Source organism: Microcebus murinus, chromosome 19 (assembly GCF_040939455.1).
Source record: "Microcebus murinus isolate Inina chromosome 19, M.murinus_Inina_mat1.0, whole genome shotgun sequence".
NCBI classification, from domain to species: domain Eukaryota; kingdom Metazoa; phylum Chordata; class Mammalia; order Primates; family Cheirogaleidae; genus Microcebus; species Microcebus murinus.
In genome coordinates this window covers 2157159-2173448 of record NC_134122.1, presented here as the reverse complement: position 1 = coordinate 2173448, position 16290 = coordinate 2157159, and the positions used below count along the sequence as shown (strand labels likewise).

The 16290-nt window shown below is 58.7% G+C and overlaps 1 protein-coding gene across 1 annotated transcript; it reads left to right on the top strand.

Moving 5' to 3' along the window:
* Nucleotides 1-7517: 7517 nt before the first annotated feature.
* PRSS27 (serine protease 27) lies at nucleotides 7518-14174 on the top strand. Its single transcript, XM_075995538.1, has 9 exons — nucleotides 7518-7581; nucleotides 7672-7723; nucleotides 9335-9407; nucleotides 10673-10793; nucleotides 10869-10895; nucleotides 11470-11632; nucleotides 12493-12764; nucleotides 13395-13564; nucleotides 13881-14174. Exons 1-9 carry the CDS (start codon nucleotides 7518-7520, stop codon nucleotides 14172-14174), a joined length of 1236 nt encoding a protein of 411 aa, XP_075851653.1.
* The last annotated feature ends 2116 nt before the right edge of the window (nucleotides 14175-16290 follow it).

Sequence of the window (16290 nt, the reverse complement as noted above, 5' to 3'; positions counted from 1 at the left end):
AAGCCAAAAATTGAAAGAGCTGTAAAGGCGAACGTCAGCCAGGCAAGGATTCAGAATTGGGGGTTATGTGATCCAAACTCTGTTCTAGGCTAAGAACAGGCGCCTGTGTGTAGGCGGTGAGGCCAGTAACAGACAGAAACAGGGAGGTCGAGACTCAGGTCAGCACATACCGCTAGGGAGGGATGGGGCTGCGGAGAACAGAGTGAGCTGCAACCCAGGGCTCCAGGGAGCTCGGCCTTCTGGGGCAGGAGGTGTAAACAGTTACTGTGAGTGTGGTAAACGCGAGGGGGGGGGCGGGCAGGTCAAAGTGTCAAAGAGCGATTCACCCTGCCCTGGGGAGGCGAGGAAGCTGAGGGGACCGGCGGAGGGAGCTGTCGGGAAAGGAAGGCACGTGGCCTGGAATGGAAAACCACAGGGAGGTTGATGGAGGGGAGGGTGCCACTGGAAAGGGCTAGAGTTGCTCTGCTGACCCTGAGCAGGATGGTCAGTGATGGGGCAGAACGTGAGTCCTCGACAGAATGGGGTTGGGGCTGTCCTTTATTCTTCTCCAGGTTGAGCAGAATCCGACATTTTAGCCGTGCCTTCCCCTGCCGTCTAGGCGGGAAGGAAGCTGATCCGTGCGGACGAAGGTTCCTGACTCTGCACCTGGCCGGCAGACACCGCCAAAGCGCGGCGGGGAGCGGAGGCGGAGACCCCGGGGCTCATCCGCTGGGCCTCGTCTCTGCCCCCAGGGACGACGGAGACGCTGCTCCCGCCACTTCGGGCGTGTCCCGGGCAGGGGCGCTCGCAGGGGTTCCGGGTTCGTTGTCTGGAAAACCGCGCTCTGGCCCGAAGTGCCCAGAGAGGTCCCGCAGACCGCGCAGGCGCGTCCCGGAGGCTGCCATACCCGGCGTCCTCTCTGGCCGGAAGTCGGCCCGGGGGGCCTTCCGGGCATCCCTGGCGCGATCAGCCCACCTCCTGTGCCTGGGTATCCTGAGCGAGTCCAGGTCATTTCTTGGCTGGAGTTAATCACTAGGCAATTAGTATATTTTCGGACACATGTTCCCTCTCTGTCCCTCCCTCTCTCTCATTGTTTTGTAAACTCTTACCTAACTTCAGCACAAAGCTGGATGCCTTCATTCACAGCCAATGCCCGGAGATTTTTTTTCACAACCTGAAAAACAAAAATTGCCTCTGAAAAGCTTTTAATTTTGATAAATGTTTTCTATCAATATTTCAGTGAAGTTGAACTCATTTCTCCTCGTCACTTGGGTCGTCATTTGTTTTGCTTGTTTCAAATATATATTCCAGTACGGAGAGGACTCAGGGAACAAGTGGATGAGACAGTTTCATCTGCTAATTTGTGGAGGAACTTTATTTTATTTTCCTTCAGAAACTAGATTAAATAACTGTCTTTATAGTACCCATGGTAGCAAAATCCGTGAGACTTACTTTGCTTGCATAACAATCAAAAAGGGCATTTTCTTCAGAGGGGTTTTAAAATTAAAGATTGAAGTTAATTTTAGATGTTGAATTGTCTTCAACAAGTAGTCATGAATTTTCTTTTTAAAAATTGGGATACACTGTGGCTGTTCCTCAAAAAATTAAATATAGAATTACCATTTGATCCAGCAACCCCATTTCTGGGTGTATTCACAGAAGAACTGAAAGCAGTGTGCTGTAGCCCCATGCTCATGGCAGCATATGCACAATAGTCAACAGGTGGCAACAACTCATGTGTCCACTGATAGATGAATGGATAGACGAAATGTGGTCTAGCCACACAATGGAATATTATTCAACCTTAAAAAGAAGGAAATTCTGATACATGCTACAATGTGGCTGAACTTTGAAGATGTTATACTAACTGAAATAAGCCAGGTGCAAAAGAACAAATATTGCATGATTCCACTTATACAAAGTATCTTGAAAAGTGACATGAATACACATAGAGAGTAGAACAGTGGCTACCTGAGGCTGGAAGGATAGGAAAGTGGGAAGTTATTGTTCAATGAGTTTCAGTATGAAATGATGAAAACATTCTGGAAACAATGGTGGTGAAAGTTGCACAACAATGTGAATGTACTTAGTGCTACTGAACTGTACCCTTAACCGCTTCGGCACTGCACTCACCGGCCACAAAACCTCGCCCACAGCCGGCACTCATGGTCCGCAAGATAGTTTGTGCTGTGCATTGACGATGAATCCATTTTGCTTTTGTGTGATGAGGAAAGCTTTAAAGCACTGAAAGCTTGTTTTACTTTATAGGCAACTTTACTTGTAATGTAAATCAGAATAGGTAATATATATATATGTTTTCATTATGTTATTTTTAAATGTTCACAATTTTATTTTGATAAATGAAAAATTAGAAAAGTCATATCACGGCTGTCGGCTAAAGTCGCTGTGCACATTCATCTGTGGCTATTGACTATAGTTGACGCTGGTACCGAAGTGGTTAAACATCATCCTCCAACCTCCAATTTCTCGGCTCAAGTGATCCTCCTGCCTCAGCCTCCCAAGTGGCGGGGACTATAAATATGCACTACCGTGCTCGGCTAATTTTTCTATTTTTGCTAGAGACGGGGGTCTTGCTCTTGCTCAGTCTGGTGTAAAACTCCTGACCGCAAGCAATCCTCCCTCCTCGACCTCCCAGAGTGTTAGAATTATAGGCATGAGCCACCACTCCCTGCCAAAAAATGTCCTTATTTTCCTAATGTCAAAATCTTGAGAACCTTAAAATCATATCAGTGTAGATGTTAACTCTTCAGTCCCTAGCCTGTGCCTAACTCGAGTGCAGTGAGCCTCTGGCAACAGAATCAGACTGTTATAAGAAAACACTTAGAAGTGACAGAATATTAATACCAAGAATATCTTGACTATTCTAAATATGTATGCCAGCACCCAACCAATGTCATAATAAAGTTATCATTAGGGCTTAATATCAGTCGAATTAGGAAAAGACACATTTAGAGTCAGAACATCACCGGGCAGTCATGACTGCCATCCTTACTGGGATGTGGGTGGCTGGTTGGGGTTGAGTAGATAGTGAACAAGTCGTAGACGTCATGATTCGCTCAGCCTTGACCAATGTGACGGGTGAACGTTTACCTTAATGTTGTTTGAATTTATAAATTCCTTTTACGATTTATTTTGTTTATGTATTGGTCAGTTTTGCCGCTGCAACAAACAACCCTGAAATCTCACTGGTTTACAACAAATGTTTCTTTCTCCCCCAGTGACATGCCAGTGGCTGTGTCTGCCATGGCTCTGGCTCCAGGAAGGGGCAGCTCCGACCTGCTCCCTGCTGTTCTCGTGGCACAGGGAAAACAAAGAGAAAGGGCAACTCCTTCTAAGGCCTCTTTACATCCAACTCTACATCCGATAGAACGCACCCATTCTAAGTGTGCCACTCACCCCGTCTGGACAAATATTTCCACCTGTTTAACCCTAACTTCCAATCAAGATATAGAGCATTTTCCTTGCCCCAGAAAGTTCCTTCATGGATCTGATGTCTGTTCCTATAAAGTGATTTTGCCTGTTCTAGGACTTCATTTAAATGAAATTTAAGCTCTGAGATGATCCAGGTGTCAGAATTGGTGGCAAGGGTTTTAAAGCACTTGTTTTCAATGTTTAATTTGTCATACAGGCCAGGTGCAGTGGCTCATGGCTGTAATCCTAGCACTTTGGGAGGCTGGGGCCAGAGGATTGCTTGAGGCTAGGAGTTCAAGACCAGCCTGAGTAACATAAGGGGAGATGCCACTCTACAAAAATAGAAAAATCAGCCAGGCAGCTACTCGGGAGGCTGAGGCAGAAGGACCCCTTGAGTCCAGGAGTTTGAGGTTGCAGTGAGCTAGGCTGATGCCATTACACTCTAGCTGGGGTGACAGAGTGAGACTGTGTCTCAAAAATAATAATAATTAGTTATATATCGCTGCATAACAAATGAACTTGGCAGCTTAGAGCAACACACGTTTGTGGTCTCCTAAATTCTGTGGATCCGGACTCTGGGGGTGACTTAGCTGGGTCCTTTGCTTAGTGTCTCACAAGGGTGTGGCCGAGGTGTCCGTCAGGCCACGTTCTCAACTGGGGGCTTGAGGGGAAGGAATCTGCTTCCGCACCTGCTCAGGTTGTCAGCAGAGCTTATGTCCTTGTGGATGTGGGATGGAACTGGCTGTTGGGGGCTGCGCTCAGCAATCTGCCCCAGGAGCCTCCCAGCAGGGCCACTCGCTCCTGCGCAGCCAGCTGGGGAGAGAAGTCTCTGGAGTGAGTCTGCTAACAAGAGTCACACGGCATAATCTCATCGCAGAAGCAACATGCCAGGATGACACTTGGCCATTCTCATTGAGAAGCAAGTCACTGTTTCTTCCCACACTCAAAAGGACGGACTCGTATTGTGCCAGGGCATGGAGCCCAGCAGGCGGGCACCACGGGGCTCCTTTAGAGCCCGTCTGCCACGAATGATGGTAACCGTTCGTAAGAATGTAAAGGGAAATGTGCTCGTGATGAATGAAAATATATGAGCTTTCATATGAGAAATATAAACTATAGAAAAAGACCCAGTGGAAATTCTGGGACTGAAAAATAACAACGTCTGGAATAAAAACTAGGTGGGCTTCAAAGCAGATTAGAGAGGAAGGAATTCAAAAGATTCAGATCAGTGGATTTGAAGCAGAGCCTTTCAGGAAGGACCCGGAACGGCCACCCGGCCACCGACACCTGTTGCGTTCCAGGTGCCTAAGCTCTGTCTTCCGCCGCCTGCGATGCGGCCACAGAGCCACCCCCGCCCCTTGCGGAACATCTGCAGCTTTATTTTTAGATGTTGCTGCTGTTGTTTTGAAGTTTAAATGTTGTCATAGTTCTTTCTTTCTTTTTCTTTCTTTCTTTCTTTCTTTCTTTCTTTCTTTCTTTCTTTCTTTCTTTCTTTCTTTCTTTCTTTCTTTCTTTCTTTCTTTCTTTCTTCCTTCCTTCCTTCCTTCCTTCCTTCCTTCCTTCCTTCCTTCCTTCTTTTTTTTGAGACAGAGTCTCACTTGGTTGCCTGGGCTAGAGTGAGCACCATGGCATCAGCCTAGCTCACAGCAACCTCAAACGCCTGGGCTCAGGTGATCCTCCTGCCTCAGCCTCCCAAGTAGCTGGGACTACAGGCATGAGCCACCATGCCCAGCTAATTTTTTCTATATATATATTAGTTAGCCAATTAATTTCTTTCTATTTATAGTAGAGACGGGGTCTTGCTCTTCCTCAGGCTGGTTTCGAACTCCTGACCTCGAGCAGCCGCCCGCCTCGGCCTCCCAGAGAGCTAGGATTACAGGCGTGAGCCACCGCGCCCAGTCTGTTTTTGTGAATATAATCAACCTGGCAACTAATACCTTTGGTCAAAACGCCTTTTCTTCTGTATGTACGATGGGACAGACCCTGACTGGTGACACGAAGGGAATAACTTTTACAAAGGGAGACCTGCCAGCTCCAGCAGGGCCGGTCCCCTGGCGCTGTGACTGCCAAGGTCCCCAGGCCCGGCTGGCCTGGCGCAGAACGGCACCTTCTTGCTGTGGCTTCGATTTGCATTTACTCAATCGCCGAGGCTGCACATTTCTCAGTGAGTCAATTAACCCAATTAGTTTCCGCTTTGGCCTCCTTGTCCGTGACCTTCACCCATGTCACCCTGAGGAGGTCAGTGGTTCCCCATCGGTTTCCTGAGCTCTGTGGGTGCCGCATTGCCAGTACTCTGCCCGGTCAGTCTCCTGCAAATGGCTTTCCCATCGTTTGCCTTCTTGCTTTGGAACCGATGTCACCAGTGTAGTTTAACTTGAGGGCCACAGCTCTTTTCTTTTGTGCTGTCTCCCATGACGTCCAACCTTAGAAAACTCTCATCTTTCCCAAAGGTTGATAAATGTCCAATACTTTTTTTTTTTTTTTTGGAAAGATTGATTTTTTAAAAACACAAAAACCATTGTGGACTTCAGTCCCCTCCTCATGTGTTTGGCGGGCGGTGTGAGGAGGGACCAGCTCCCGGGCTCCGGCCCTGGGCACAGCAGGCTGGGCCGGGCGCTGGGTGAGGCCCCCCGCTGCTCCAGTCACTAAAGTCCCCGTCTTTGGTTCCCCAGGACTCCAGCTTCCCTGGTGCCCTCACTTTCTGAGGCGAATCCTGGCCTTTGTAGCTTGCTTGGCTTTGAGGCAGAGCTACCTTTTTAAAAAAATGTGGGGTGGAGGGCAGAGAAACCTGCCCAGGAGGGAGTAGCCCCAAAGCTCTGGAGCCGCCTCTGAGATTCAGAGAATCGGGGTAGGATGCCTGCATAGCCCGGACCTTGGGAAACGCTTCCCACTGTTTATAATTAGACATTTATCCTTAAAGCAGCGGTCCCAAAACTTTTTTGGCACCAGGGCACAATTTTTCCAGGCGGAGGAGGGTAGAGGGGGGGAGTTGTGTGTCCTTAACAGGCCGCAGACCCGCACCGGGGCCTGGGGACCCACAGCCTTCGAGTGTGTCACCCCAGGGCTGAGGTCTGCCTCGCCCACCCGTGTTCCCCGCCCGACAGCGCTGGCACCGGGTGTGCGCGGACAGCACCTGCGCACGAGGGAGGCGTGAGTCCCTCCCCCTCGGCTCCTCCGTCCCTCCTTCCCTCCAGCCCCCAGGGCCCCGCACCCCACGGCCCACGGAACCCAGGGCGGGCAGGAGCTGGGGGGCCGCTGGCACCTGGAGCCCTTACCTGGGGGAGGCGGCCCGGCCTGTTGAGGGGGCTGAGAGTGGAGACCCAGAGGGGGCAGGTCCTACTCCCTGGGGTCCCCACTGCTTCCAGGCATCCCGAGCTCCAGGTCTGAGTGCAGGTCGTGTGTGGGGGGAAACCGAGGCAGGGGCTGGTCTGCCATCCACCGCCCCCACGCCCAGCCCAGGTGGCTCTGACGTCAGCCCTGCGTCCTGGACAACATGCTCCCGGTGCTGCCGTCAGGGCGGGACTCGGGGCCTTCCGGGAGCTGCCTCCGGCCCGTGCTGGGAAGCCCCCCACCCACCCCACTGGGACAGGGCGGCGCCTTCAGGGACCAGAGTCCTGGGAGGAGGGACCCCCGCCCACCACCGATTCCTCCCTTGCTTGTCCTGCCCCAAGCCTGACCCCGTGCTGGATGAATCAACAAACCAATGAATGGGCAGGGAGGGTCCCCCAGGGGTGGGGGGGCCTGTGGTCAGCTCATGTGGGCCCGTTGGGGTGTCTGTGGTCACTCATGTGGGGAACGGGGGCAGCCCCAGGCCACAAGCACCCGGAGGGGCGGGCACGCCCCGCACCAGCACCCTGTGGCATGTTGGGGTGAGGGGCCTGCCTCGTGGACTTTGGGGGTTCAGGGCCAGGTCACGGAGCAGCCGGGTTCTGGGGTGCCTCCTTCCTGGGGAGCAGAGCTGGCCAGGCCGGGCCGACAGGTTGGGCGGCATCGCGGGGCCGGTGCTCACCTCTGGCATAAAACCCACTTCATGGAGCCGGGCAGCGCCAGTGCTCTGGAGCTCGCGCCGCCGACCAAGGCCCCGCGCCCCAGCCAGGCCCGAGGACATGAGGCGGCCCCTGGCGGCGGAGCTGCTGCTGCTGCTGCTGCTGCTGCTGCAGCTGCGGTCTGGTGAGTCTGGTCGGGAAGGCGCAGGGAGTGGCTCGTGCCTTGCGAGGCCTCCTGCGCTGCCGGGCCGAGCCCCCACTCCCTGGGCTGCAGGACGGCCCCCGCTGCCCGCCCCAACTGTGCCGTCCCCAGGCTATGCAGGAAGGTCCTGGATGTGCCACCTGGGGAACCAAAGCAGGGAGGCCAGGACGGGGAGTGTGGGCACAGGCCTGAGGGGACCTGGGGGCCGGGACTGGCAAGGGCCTCCTCCCTGCCTTTCCTTGGGCTCATGCAGGGTGCTCAGCTCAGGGCCTGCTCCCTGGTGTCCTCGTCTCAGCCTGTCCCCCCACTGCCCAGATGGAGACACGGGGCTCCAAATCCCGGGGCTGCTGTAGCTGGGGGCTCAGCAGGGTGGGGCGCGGGGTGCAGGCTGCAGAGGGCCCCCTCCCGCTGACAGAGGAGCAGGCGGTGCCCACAGTGCCCTCTCCCTGTCCTGGGTCACAGCCAGCAGGTGCCAGCCCCTCCCTGCGGGGCGGGCCACTCTCTGCCAGGGAAACCCTCCCGCATTCCTGGGCCAGCCCGGCCAGCCTGGCAGCCACCACACTTCCCTGTCCTCAAGTCACCTCCCAGGGCTGGGCCGGGTCACCCCAGATGGCAGCTCGGCCAGGGCTCTGTGCTTCCTTGTTCTCTGGGCTAGGAGGGCACCAGGGTGGCACCTCTGGGGGAGGGGGCCTCCCACTCCTGGCCTCTGGCACAAGGACAATGGCATCATTGAGGGCAGCCCCTCTCCACGGGGCTGTAGGGCAGCAATTGCTCCCCATGGGTTGAGTAATCACGGTCATTGCCAAAGTGGAAAAGTGGCTGCATTTGGCTCACAGTCCATGGTGACCAGAGGCTGGACTCCCAGATGCCACCTTCTCCCCCAGCCAGAGGGGCCCAGACCCCACCAGGTCCCTGGCTAGTGCTGCCTGGGACTTTAGGCCTCCCCCAGCCCCACCGGCCATGGGGATGTCAGGGGCCTGACCCACCGGTGGTCTTGCCAAGCTCTCGACAGGACACCTGAAGAGCCCAGCTCCCCACATCACCCCTTCCTAGCCAGCCCCCGACAACCACTCTCCCGGGACTCAAGCCCCACATGTGGGCTCTGCCCTCACGGCCCTCCTGGGCCCAGAAGTGGGATGAGACGCCGACTTTAACTCCAGGCTGAGGTGGGCAGAGCTCTGGGCGGCCTGCTGGGAGGACAGAGAGGTCAGGCGGCTTCCAAGATGGACAGTGCATGCAAGGAGGGCTTCCCGGAAGAGATGGCACTTTGGTTAGGCCTTGATCTCTAGATGGAGGTTCGGACTTGTAGAGACTGGGAGGAAAGCACATCCGGGTGTGGAGTGGGGACAGGGAACACTCAGAGGCGAGGCCGGGGCTACACAAGCAGCAGCGGGTGGCACTAGGCAGGGGAGGTCTGCGAGGGAGGAGGGGGCAGGGAGGACGAGAACTAGGCTCCTGCACTCTCCCGGGGCGGAGGGGGAGAGCCTCACAGCAGCGAGGACAGAGGTGGCGGATGGGCCTGCACTTGCAGGCAGCATCACCAGGCCTGAGCAAGAGCAAGAGGTCAGGTGCTGGGAACCTGAATTGCTTTGGGGACCAGGGGCGATGATCCCCCCCAGGGGCATCTGCACCCTAAACAGGCCCCGCATGGACACGAAGGAATGAGCAGTGTCCGGGGCAGACTTCCCGCTGGCCCCTGCTGTCAGCGGCTGCCTGCTCCTCCTGCCCCCTCCAGGGACCCCACCCTTCGCGTCCTCACCCGCCATGTGCCCCTCAGCCGGGGCTCTTGCAGCAAGAATAAGGATCCTGTAAAAATCCTCAGGATCAGGCCGGGCGAGGTGGCTCACTCCTGTAATCCTAGCACTCTGGGAGGCCGAGGCAAGAGGATTGCTCAAGGTCAGGAGTTAGTTTGAAACCAGCCTGAGCAAGAGTGAGACCCCATCTCTACTATAAATAGAAAGTAATTGGCCAACTAAAAATATATAGAAAAAATCAGCCGGGCATGGTGGCGCATGCCTGTAGTCCCAGCTACTTGGGAGGCTGAGGCAGGAGGATCGCTTGAGCCCAGGAGTTTGAGGTTGCTGTGAGCTAGGCTGATGCCACGGCACTCTAGCCCGGGCGACAGAGTGAGACTCTGTCTCAAAAATAAAAAATCCTCAGGGTCCTTGGACACCCCACGGCCACTTCCTGTCCCCATGGCTCCTCGACTCCATGGCATTGGTAGCCTTTTCTGGTCAGAGTGTCAGAGTGAAGACTTGGTCCATAGGAGGTTTCTTGACCTCTGGGCCCCGGAGAGAGACTGGGGCTGAGGGTGGAGAGGTGGCTGCTCTAGTCCTCCGCCCCAGACCTGCCCCCAGGACCCACATGTGCTGGGCGTGGGACGCCGGGAGGTCTCCTTCATCTCCGGGGTGGTGCTGACCCTGGGCTGGGGCTGGGGGCTGCCTCCCTGGCGGGGGTCTCCGCCTGGGCCAGAGGTCCCAGCACTTGGTAAAGGCCACGTCACAAGCCTCGCCCTGTGTCCAGAGGTGTGGGGACAATGGATCCCTGTTCCCGGTTTCCACAGAATGGCCCTAGTCCTCATTTCTCTGCCTGTCCCCTTCCCCTGGAGGATGAGGCACATGTGGCCCAGCAGGGGTCTTGCTGGCATGCCCGAGACAGAGAGTCCTGGAGGGCTGGCCCTTGGTGGCCACTGGGTCAGCTTCTCTACTCCCCTGAGACCAGGGTGGAGCCCTCAGGGCCGGGGCTGGAGGCTCGGAGCAGAAGCGAGTGAGACTCGGGAGAACTGGAGGGGACGTGCTCCCTCTGGCACAGACCACGAGGAAGCCCCGGGAGGCGGCTCCTGGGCTCTTGTGACCCGGCTCCCAGCTGTTCCAGGGAGAAAGGGAGACCCCACGGTGCCGAGGCTGGAGGCCAGACCCTCCCCTGAAGCTTCCAGACAGGGATGGGTGTGGGGTGTTGAGGGAGAGGCCCTTGCAAGGATGAGAAGGGGACATCAGGCCACAGGGTCCCTTCAGTGCAATCTCCTGATCCGGATCCGCTCCCTGTGGGGCGAGGAGATTGTCTGCCCTTGCAGGTCAGCTCTGCCCCACAGGCCTGGGCCTGCAACACTGCAGAGCCAGGCCTGGTGGGAAGGAAGACCCCTGGCCCCTCCTCCGGGGTCCCCCTGCAGGCCGTCCCTCCTGAGCCCGGAGGAGGTGGGGGAGGTGGGGGAGCGGGGTGGGAAGGAGCAGGCCTTGGCAGTCGGCTGATCACCCCTTTCTCACTTCCAGGGACGCAGGGGGCCAAGGTGTCCAGAGGTAAGCATCCCAGGCCCTTGGGTGGGAAGGACAGGTGCCAACTTGACTGAGAGCTGCAAGATGGGCCAGGGACGCACACATGCCCAGAAGGGACAATGGATGTGCAGGGAGCATTCCTAACGTTTCCTGACACAAAGTTGGGAGAGGCTGTGGCTCTGCAGAACTGGCGCCCGGAAGGAGGATGGTCTGACCTGCACTGAGGTGTGGGGGCCGGGGACAGGGTCTGGAGACCATCCCCAACAATGACTGTCCCCTCTGGGTCGCCTGCCTCTCGAGGGCGTGATACCCCAGTCACCGCCTGTTCTGTGCCAGGCCCCAGGACAGCGTGTCATCCCAACCCCCCGGGGCCCCCAGAGGTGGGACTTATGCCGCCTTCCCTGTGCGGGGACAGCCGGCTCCCGGGGACTGTAGCAGCCTGCAGGGTCTGCCTGCCCAGATGCTACGCCACTCGAGGGCCCCCTCGGGCAGCCGGCGGGGGGCCGAGCATCGACCAGAAAGGAGAAACTGGAGCGTGGGACTGGGGGGAGCAGAGCAGGGAGCCCCAGCGAGTGCCCACCCCGTTGTGTCCCCCCAGCCTGCGGGCGCCCGCAGAGGCTGACCCGGATGGTGGGCGGGCAGGACGCCCTGGAGGGCGAGTGGCCCTGGCAGGTCAGCATCCAGCACAACGGGAGCCACTTCTGCGGGGGCAGCCTCATCACGGAGCGGTGGGTCCTCACCGCGGCGCACTGCTTCTCCAAGTGAGTCCCTGCGCCCCGAGCCCGCCGCTTCAGCACCGCGGACAGCGCCGCCCGCCCGGCCGCCTGCGGGGCCCTGGCCGCCTTCCCAGGCCCATGCTCCCTTTAGGTCCCGCGCCAGGGCTGACTTCCAGCTGTGGTCGCTGCCCTCAGCCCTTCCTCCCGCCAGCCTGGCTGCTGGTCTTGCCAAGGAGGCACTTGGCCACGCCTGGGGCCCTGTGCCAGGAATGCTGGCAGACTCCTCCCTCACTCTGGCCTCCCCATCGCAAATCCAGGACACTCTGCCTGGCTGGGACTGTAGCAGAATGTCCCTTCCTCCAAGGTCAGCGGTGCAATCAATCCCTGAGCAAAGGGCCAGGTCACCCGGTCCACAGCACGCTGGCCCGGACCTGCAGGGCTTCCCAAGCATCCCTCCTCCTCGAAGCTCTGATGCTTATAAACCCACATCTCAGATTCAGGAGCTCAGGCTCAGGGAGCAGGTCACCTGCCCCCGCGAGGCCGGGCTGGGCCTCACACACCCAGAGTGTGGGGTCCTCCCCTTCACCTCTCGCAGCAAGCCTTTCAGGTAGGGACTGTTACTGTCCCCATGTTACAGATGAGGAAGCTGAGTCACAGAAAACTTGTTCAGTGACTTGCACAAGGTCACCCAGGGGCCAAGGGTGGAGAGAGCATCAAGGCCAGGTGGCCTGGCCTCAGTTTCTACACCCTGAGCCGCTGCGCCCCACTGCAGGGCGCTGCCTTGGAGACAGTGTGCAGAGGGGGTGCCATGCACTGCAGTGGGCCAAGGAGCACCCCGGCCCTCCCGGCCCCCTTCTCCATGCGGGGAGGGGACGCCCGGCCAACTCTCCGCTCTCCCCCTCCAGCACCTCTGAAACATCGCTGTACCAGGTCCTGCTGGGGGCGCGGCAGCTGGTGCGGCCAGGGCCACACGCCGTGCTCGCCCGGGTGAAGCGGGTGGAGAGCAACCCCCTGTACCAGGGCATGGCCTCCAGTGCCGACGTGGCCCTGGTGGAGCTCGAGGCACCAGTGACGTTCACCAACTACATCCTGCCCGTGTGCGTGCCCGACCCCTCCGTCAGCTTTGAGACGGGCACAAACTGCTGGGTCACGGGCTGGGGCAGCCCCAGTGAGCAAGGTGAGCAAGCGGGGTGGCCCCGGGACAAGGGGGCACATGCCCAGAGAGGGCGCCTACACAAGATCTCTGCTCACACGAGTGGGTGTGGGCAGCAGACCCAGAAAGCCGAGCCCAGAGAAGTGGAGGGAAGGGGCAGAAAGCCCCGCCTGGTGCTTAGAAAGAGGGAGGAAGTGGGTCCGAGCCCTGAGCCAGGAGAGAAGATCTAACCACCAGCACGAGATGGGCAGGGAAAGGCTGGGTGCACTGGCTCATGCCTGCAATCCCAGCACTTTGGGAGGCCGAGGTGGGAAGATCACCTGAGGCCAAGAGTTCAAGGCCAGCCTGGACAATATAGTGAACTCCTGTCTCTACAAAAATAGAAAAACTAGCTGGGCGTGGTGGCACACATCTGTAGTCCCAGCTACTTGGGAGGCTGAGGCAGGAGGATCACTTGAGCCCAGGAGTCTGAGGATACTGTGAGCTGTGATGATGCCACTGCACTGTAGCCCAGGAGACTGAGCAAGACCCTGTTTCGGGGAAAAAAAAGAAAGAAAAGAGAAAGATGGGGAGGGACAGAGCAGAGGCTACCAAGACCCCAGGGCCGTGGGCCTCACCGAGACCCCGCTGAGCTGCAGGCCGCTCCCCCCGCAGACAACCTGCCCAACCCCCGGATCCTGCAGAAGCTGGCCGTGCCCATCATCGACACGCCCAAGTGCAACCTGCTCTACAGCAAGGACGCCGAGTCTGGCTTCCAGCCCAAAACCATTAAGGACGACATGGTCTGTGCCGGCTTCGCCGAGGGCAAGAAGGATGCCTGCAAGGTAGGGGCCGCCGTGGCCGAGGGACTTGGTCCCGGTCCAGGTGGGCGTCCAATCGGCTGGGAAACTTGTTTTGAAAATCGGATTCCTGGGACGCCAGGAGAGTGCGAGTCAGTGGGTCTGGGCTGGGCCTAGGAAACCGCATTTTCAACACATCCCCCAGGTGACTAGGGCAGGTGACCTGGGGGCACTAGAGAAATGGGGACCTTTGTCAAGAAAAGGTAGGCCACGGAGGCTGAGGGGAGAGAGGCGGACGCGGAGTCAGCGCAGGTGTGTGTGCCTGGGCTCGGGGCCCTGACGTGCCTCCGCTGACCCGCAGGGCGACTCCGGTGGCCCCCTGGTGTGCCTTGTGGGCCAGTCGTGGCTGCAGGCTGGGGTGATCAGCTGGGGCGAGGGCTGCGCCCGGGAGAACCGCCCCGGCGTCTACATCCGGGTCACTTCCCACCACAACTGGATCCACCGGGTCATCCCTGAACTGCAGTTCCAGCGGGCCAGGCGGGGCGGCCAGCAGAGAGGCCCCCGTGGCCAGCAGCCCAGCAGCCGGAACCTCGCACCCTGCGGGGCTGCCCCCACTGTCCTGCTGGTCCTCCTGGCGCTGCTCACCCGCCTCTGAGCCGCCCCGGCCAGCGCTGTCCCTTTGTAAGTAGCCCTGTTGGGCCTCTCCAGTGCCCGGTTATTTTTATTTATGTTCACCCAATAAAGTCCCAGTGCCAGCACCGCTGCCGTGGGGTCCTGGGGCTGAGGTGTGTCCCGGGCGGGGAAGACGGAGGGCTGGCTTCCCAGCGGGAAGGGGCCACAGCCGGCACCCGAGGCGAGGACATCACTGGACTCCTGGGCTACAGTGTCCCTGTGACACCTGTCCCAGCCACCCTCCCTGCTCCCTGTTGCCACCCGTGCTGTTTCCTCACCTTGAGCGTCTGCCGAGAGTGCCCTGTGCCAGGAGCTGGAGACAGCAACAGACAGGTGCAAAGACCGAGGTGGGACAGCTGGGGTCTCAGTGGGGGGAAGTGGAGCCAGAGGAGGGGGAGGGGAGGAGGATGCCGGCCTCTCGGCATCACCCAGGCTTCTCTGGGTGACGTCAGCAGGGAGACCGATGGCGGCTGTCCCCTTGGTGAGTGCCTGCACCCTGTGCTTTCCTGCCCCATGCAAGGAGGCAGGGGTGCGACGGAGGCACCCCCACCTCTGCTACTCCTGGTGCCCTGGCCTTGTCCAGGGGCTCCCCATGCCCTGGGTTCTCCCCAGACCCCTACTCCTCTCCCCCACCCCTGTCCGAGTCCTTCCCACTAGGGAGACCACCCACACGTGTGTGCACGCCCAACCCGCACGCACCCAGCCCAGGCCCGGGAGGCACAACTATGTCCTCCATGGCCGACCTGCCCCACCCGGCAGGGAAAGAATTGGTGCCCACTTAGCAAGCACCTGCTGAGCACTGGCCCTGGGGACACAGTTGGGAACAAAACACAAGGAATCCCCCCAGGGCGCCACTTGGCCTGTGTGTGTGTGCGTGTGTGCCCTGCGGCCACTTCCACAGGGGGAGGCCGGTGCAGGGAAGCCAAGCAGAGGGGGAAGGGCAGGGAGGGGCGAGCGCCAGGCTGAGCAGGGGCCCTGGGTGGGGGAGGTCAGAGAGGCGAGGTTGTCTCTGGAGGGAGCCCCCCCCACACCCACGTCTGTGTGGTGAGGCCTGGATGAAGGCCAGCTCCTGGGTGACCCCAGGCAGGGACCAGGCTCCCAGAACACAGCCCCGCCCACCCATGTCACCAGCCCTCGACCAGGCCCAGGCCCAGGCAAGCCCACAGACGTCTGCAGAACTCTCCTCAGGGACCTGGGTTTAAAAGGAAAAACAGGTCTATTTCATGCGATTTCCAGTTCATACTAAGCTTAGTGTTGGGAGAAGGATGGTTGGTAGCAAGAGACACGTCCCAGGTTTTGTCCCAGGTTCCCTCTCCCACCATGGGCGGGGGTGCAGCTCAAATGCAACTTGCACGCTGTCGCCAAGCAGAGCCATTTGCCAGGTGGGCGGCGGCGGCGGCAGGGCCCTCTGCAGCTGCAGGAAGAACTCGAGGGACAGGCTGGCAGGGCCTGGGCACAGAAGACAGGCAGAAGGCTGGAGCCACCTCCCTGGGCTCAGTCCAGCGGGGTCGCAGTGAAAGCCCACCTCAGCCAGCCGCAGCAGCCCGCGGGTGCCAGGGCCACACACGCCTCCAGGGGCTGCAGCCAGAAATCCACATGCACGTGACACATGCACTCACACACACCACACCCCCCCACACACATGCACACACATCATACGTGATCAGCCTGGGAGCCCAAGGAAGAAAACCGCATCTGTGTGTGTGTGTGTGGGGGGGTCTGAGGACAAAACAGGCATCTGTGTAGGGTGGGGGGTCTGAGGGCAAAGTGCCACCCGCCACCCAGCACTCAGGTGCTCACGGGTGGGACGGGCAGTGGCAGGGAGGAGGGGAGGCCCCAAAGCCAGAGCCCCTCCGTCCCCCCAGGTTGTGGTTGGCATGGACATCTGCGGGTCGGGCGCCAGCCAGCCACTGCCACCAGCTCTGGAGGACGGAAGATGGACACCAATGAATTGAGGGAAGGGGAGGAGAGAGATGCCAAGGAGGGTGCCTGCCCCCTGCAGTGCCCTGGAAGGTTCTAGGCATGGGAACTGCATGGGGGGAACCTGCACGCTCCGAGCCTTGCCTCCCTCTCCTGCCGTCCTCTGGCTTCCCAGAGCC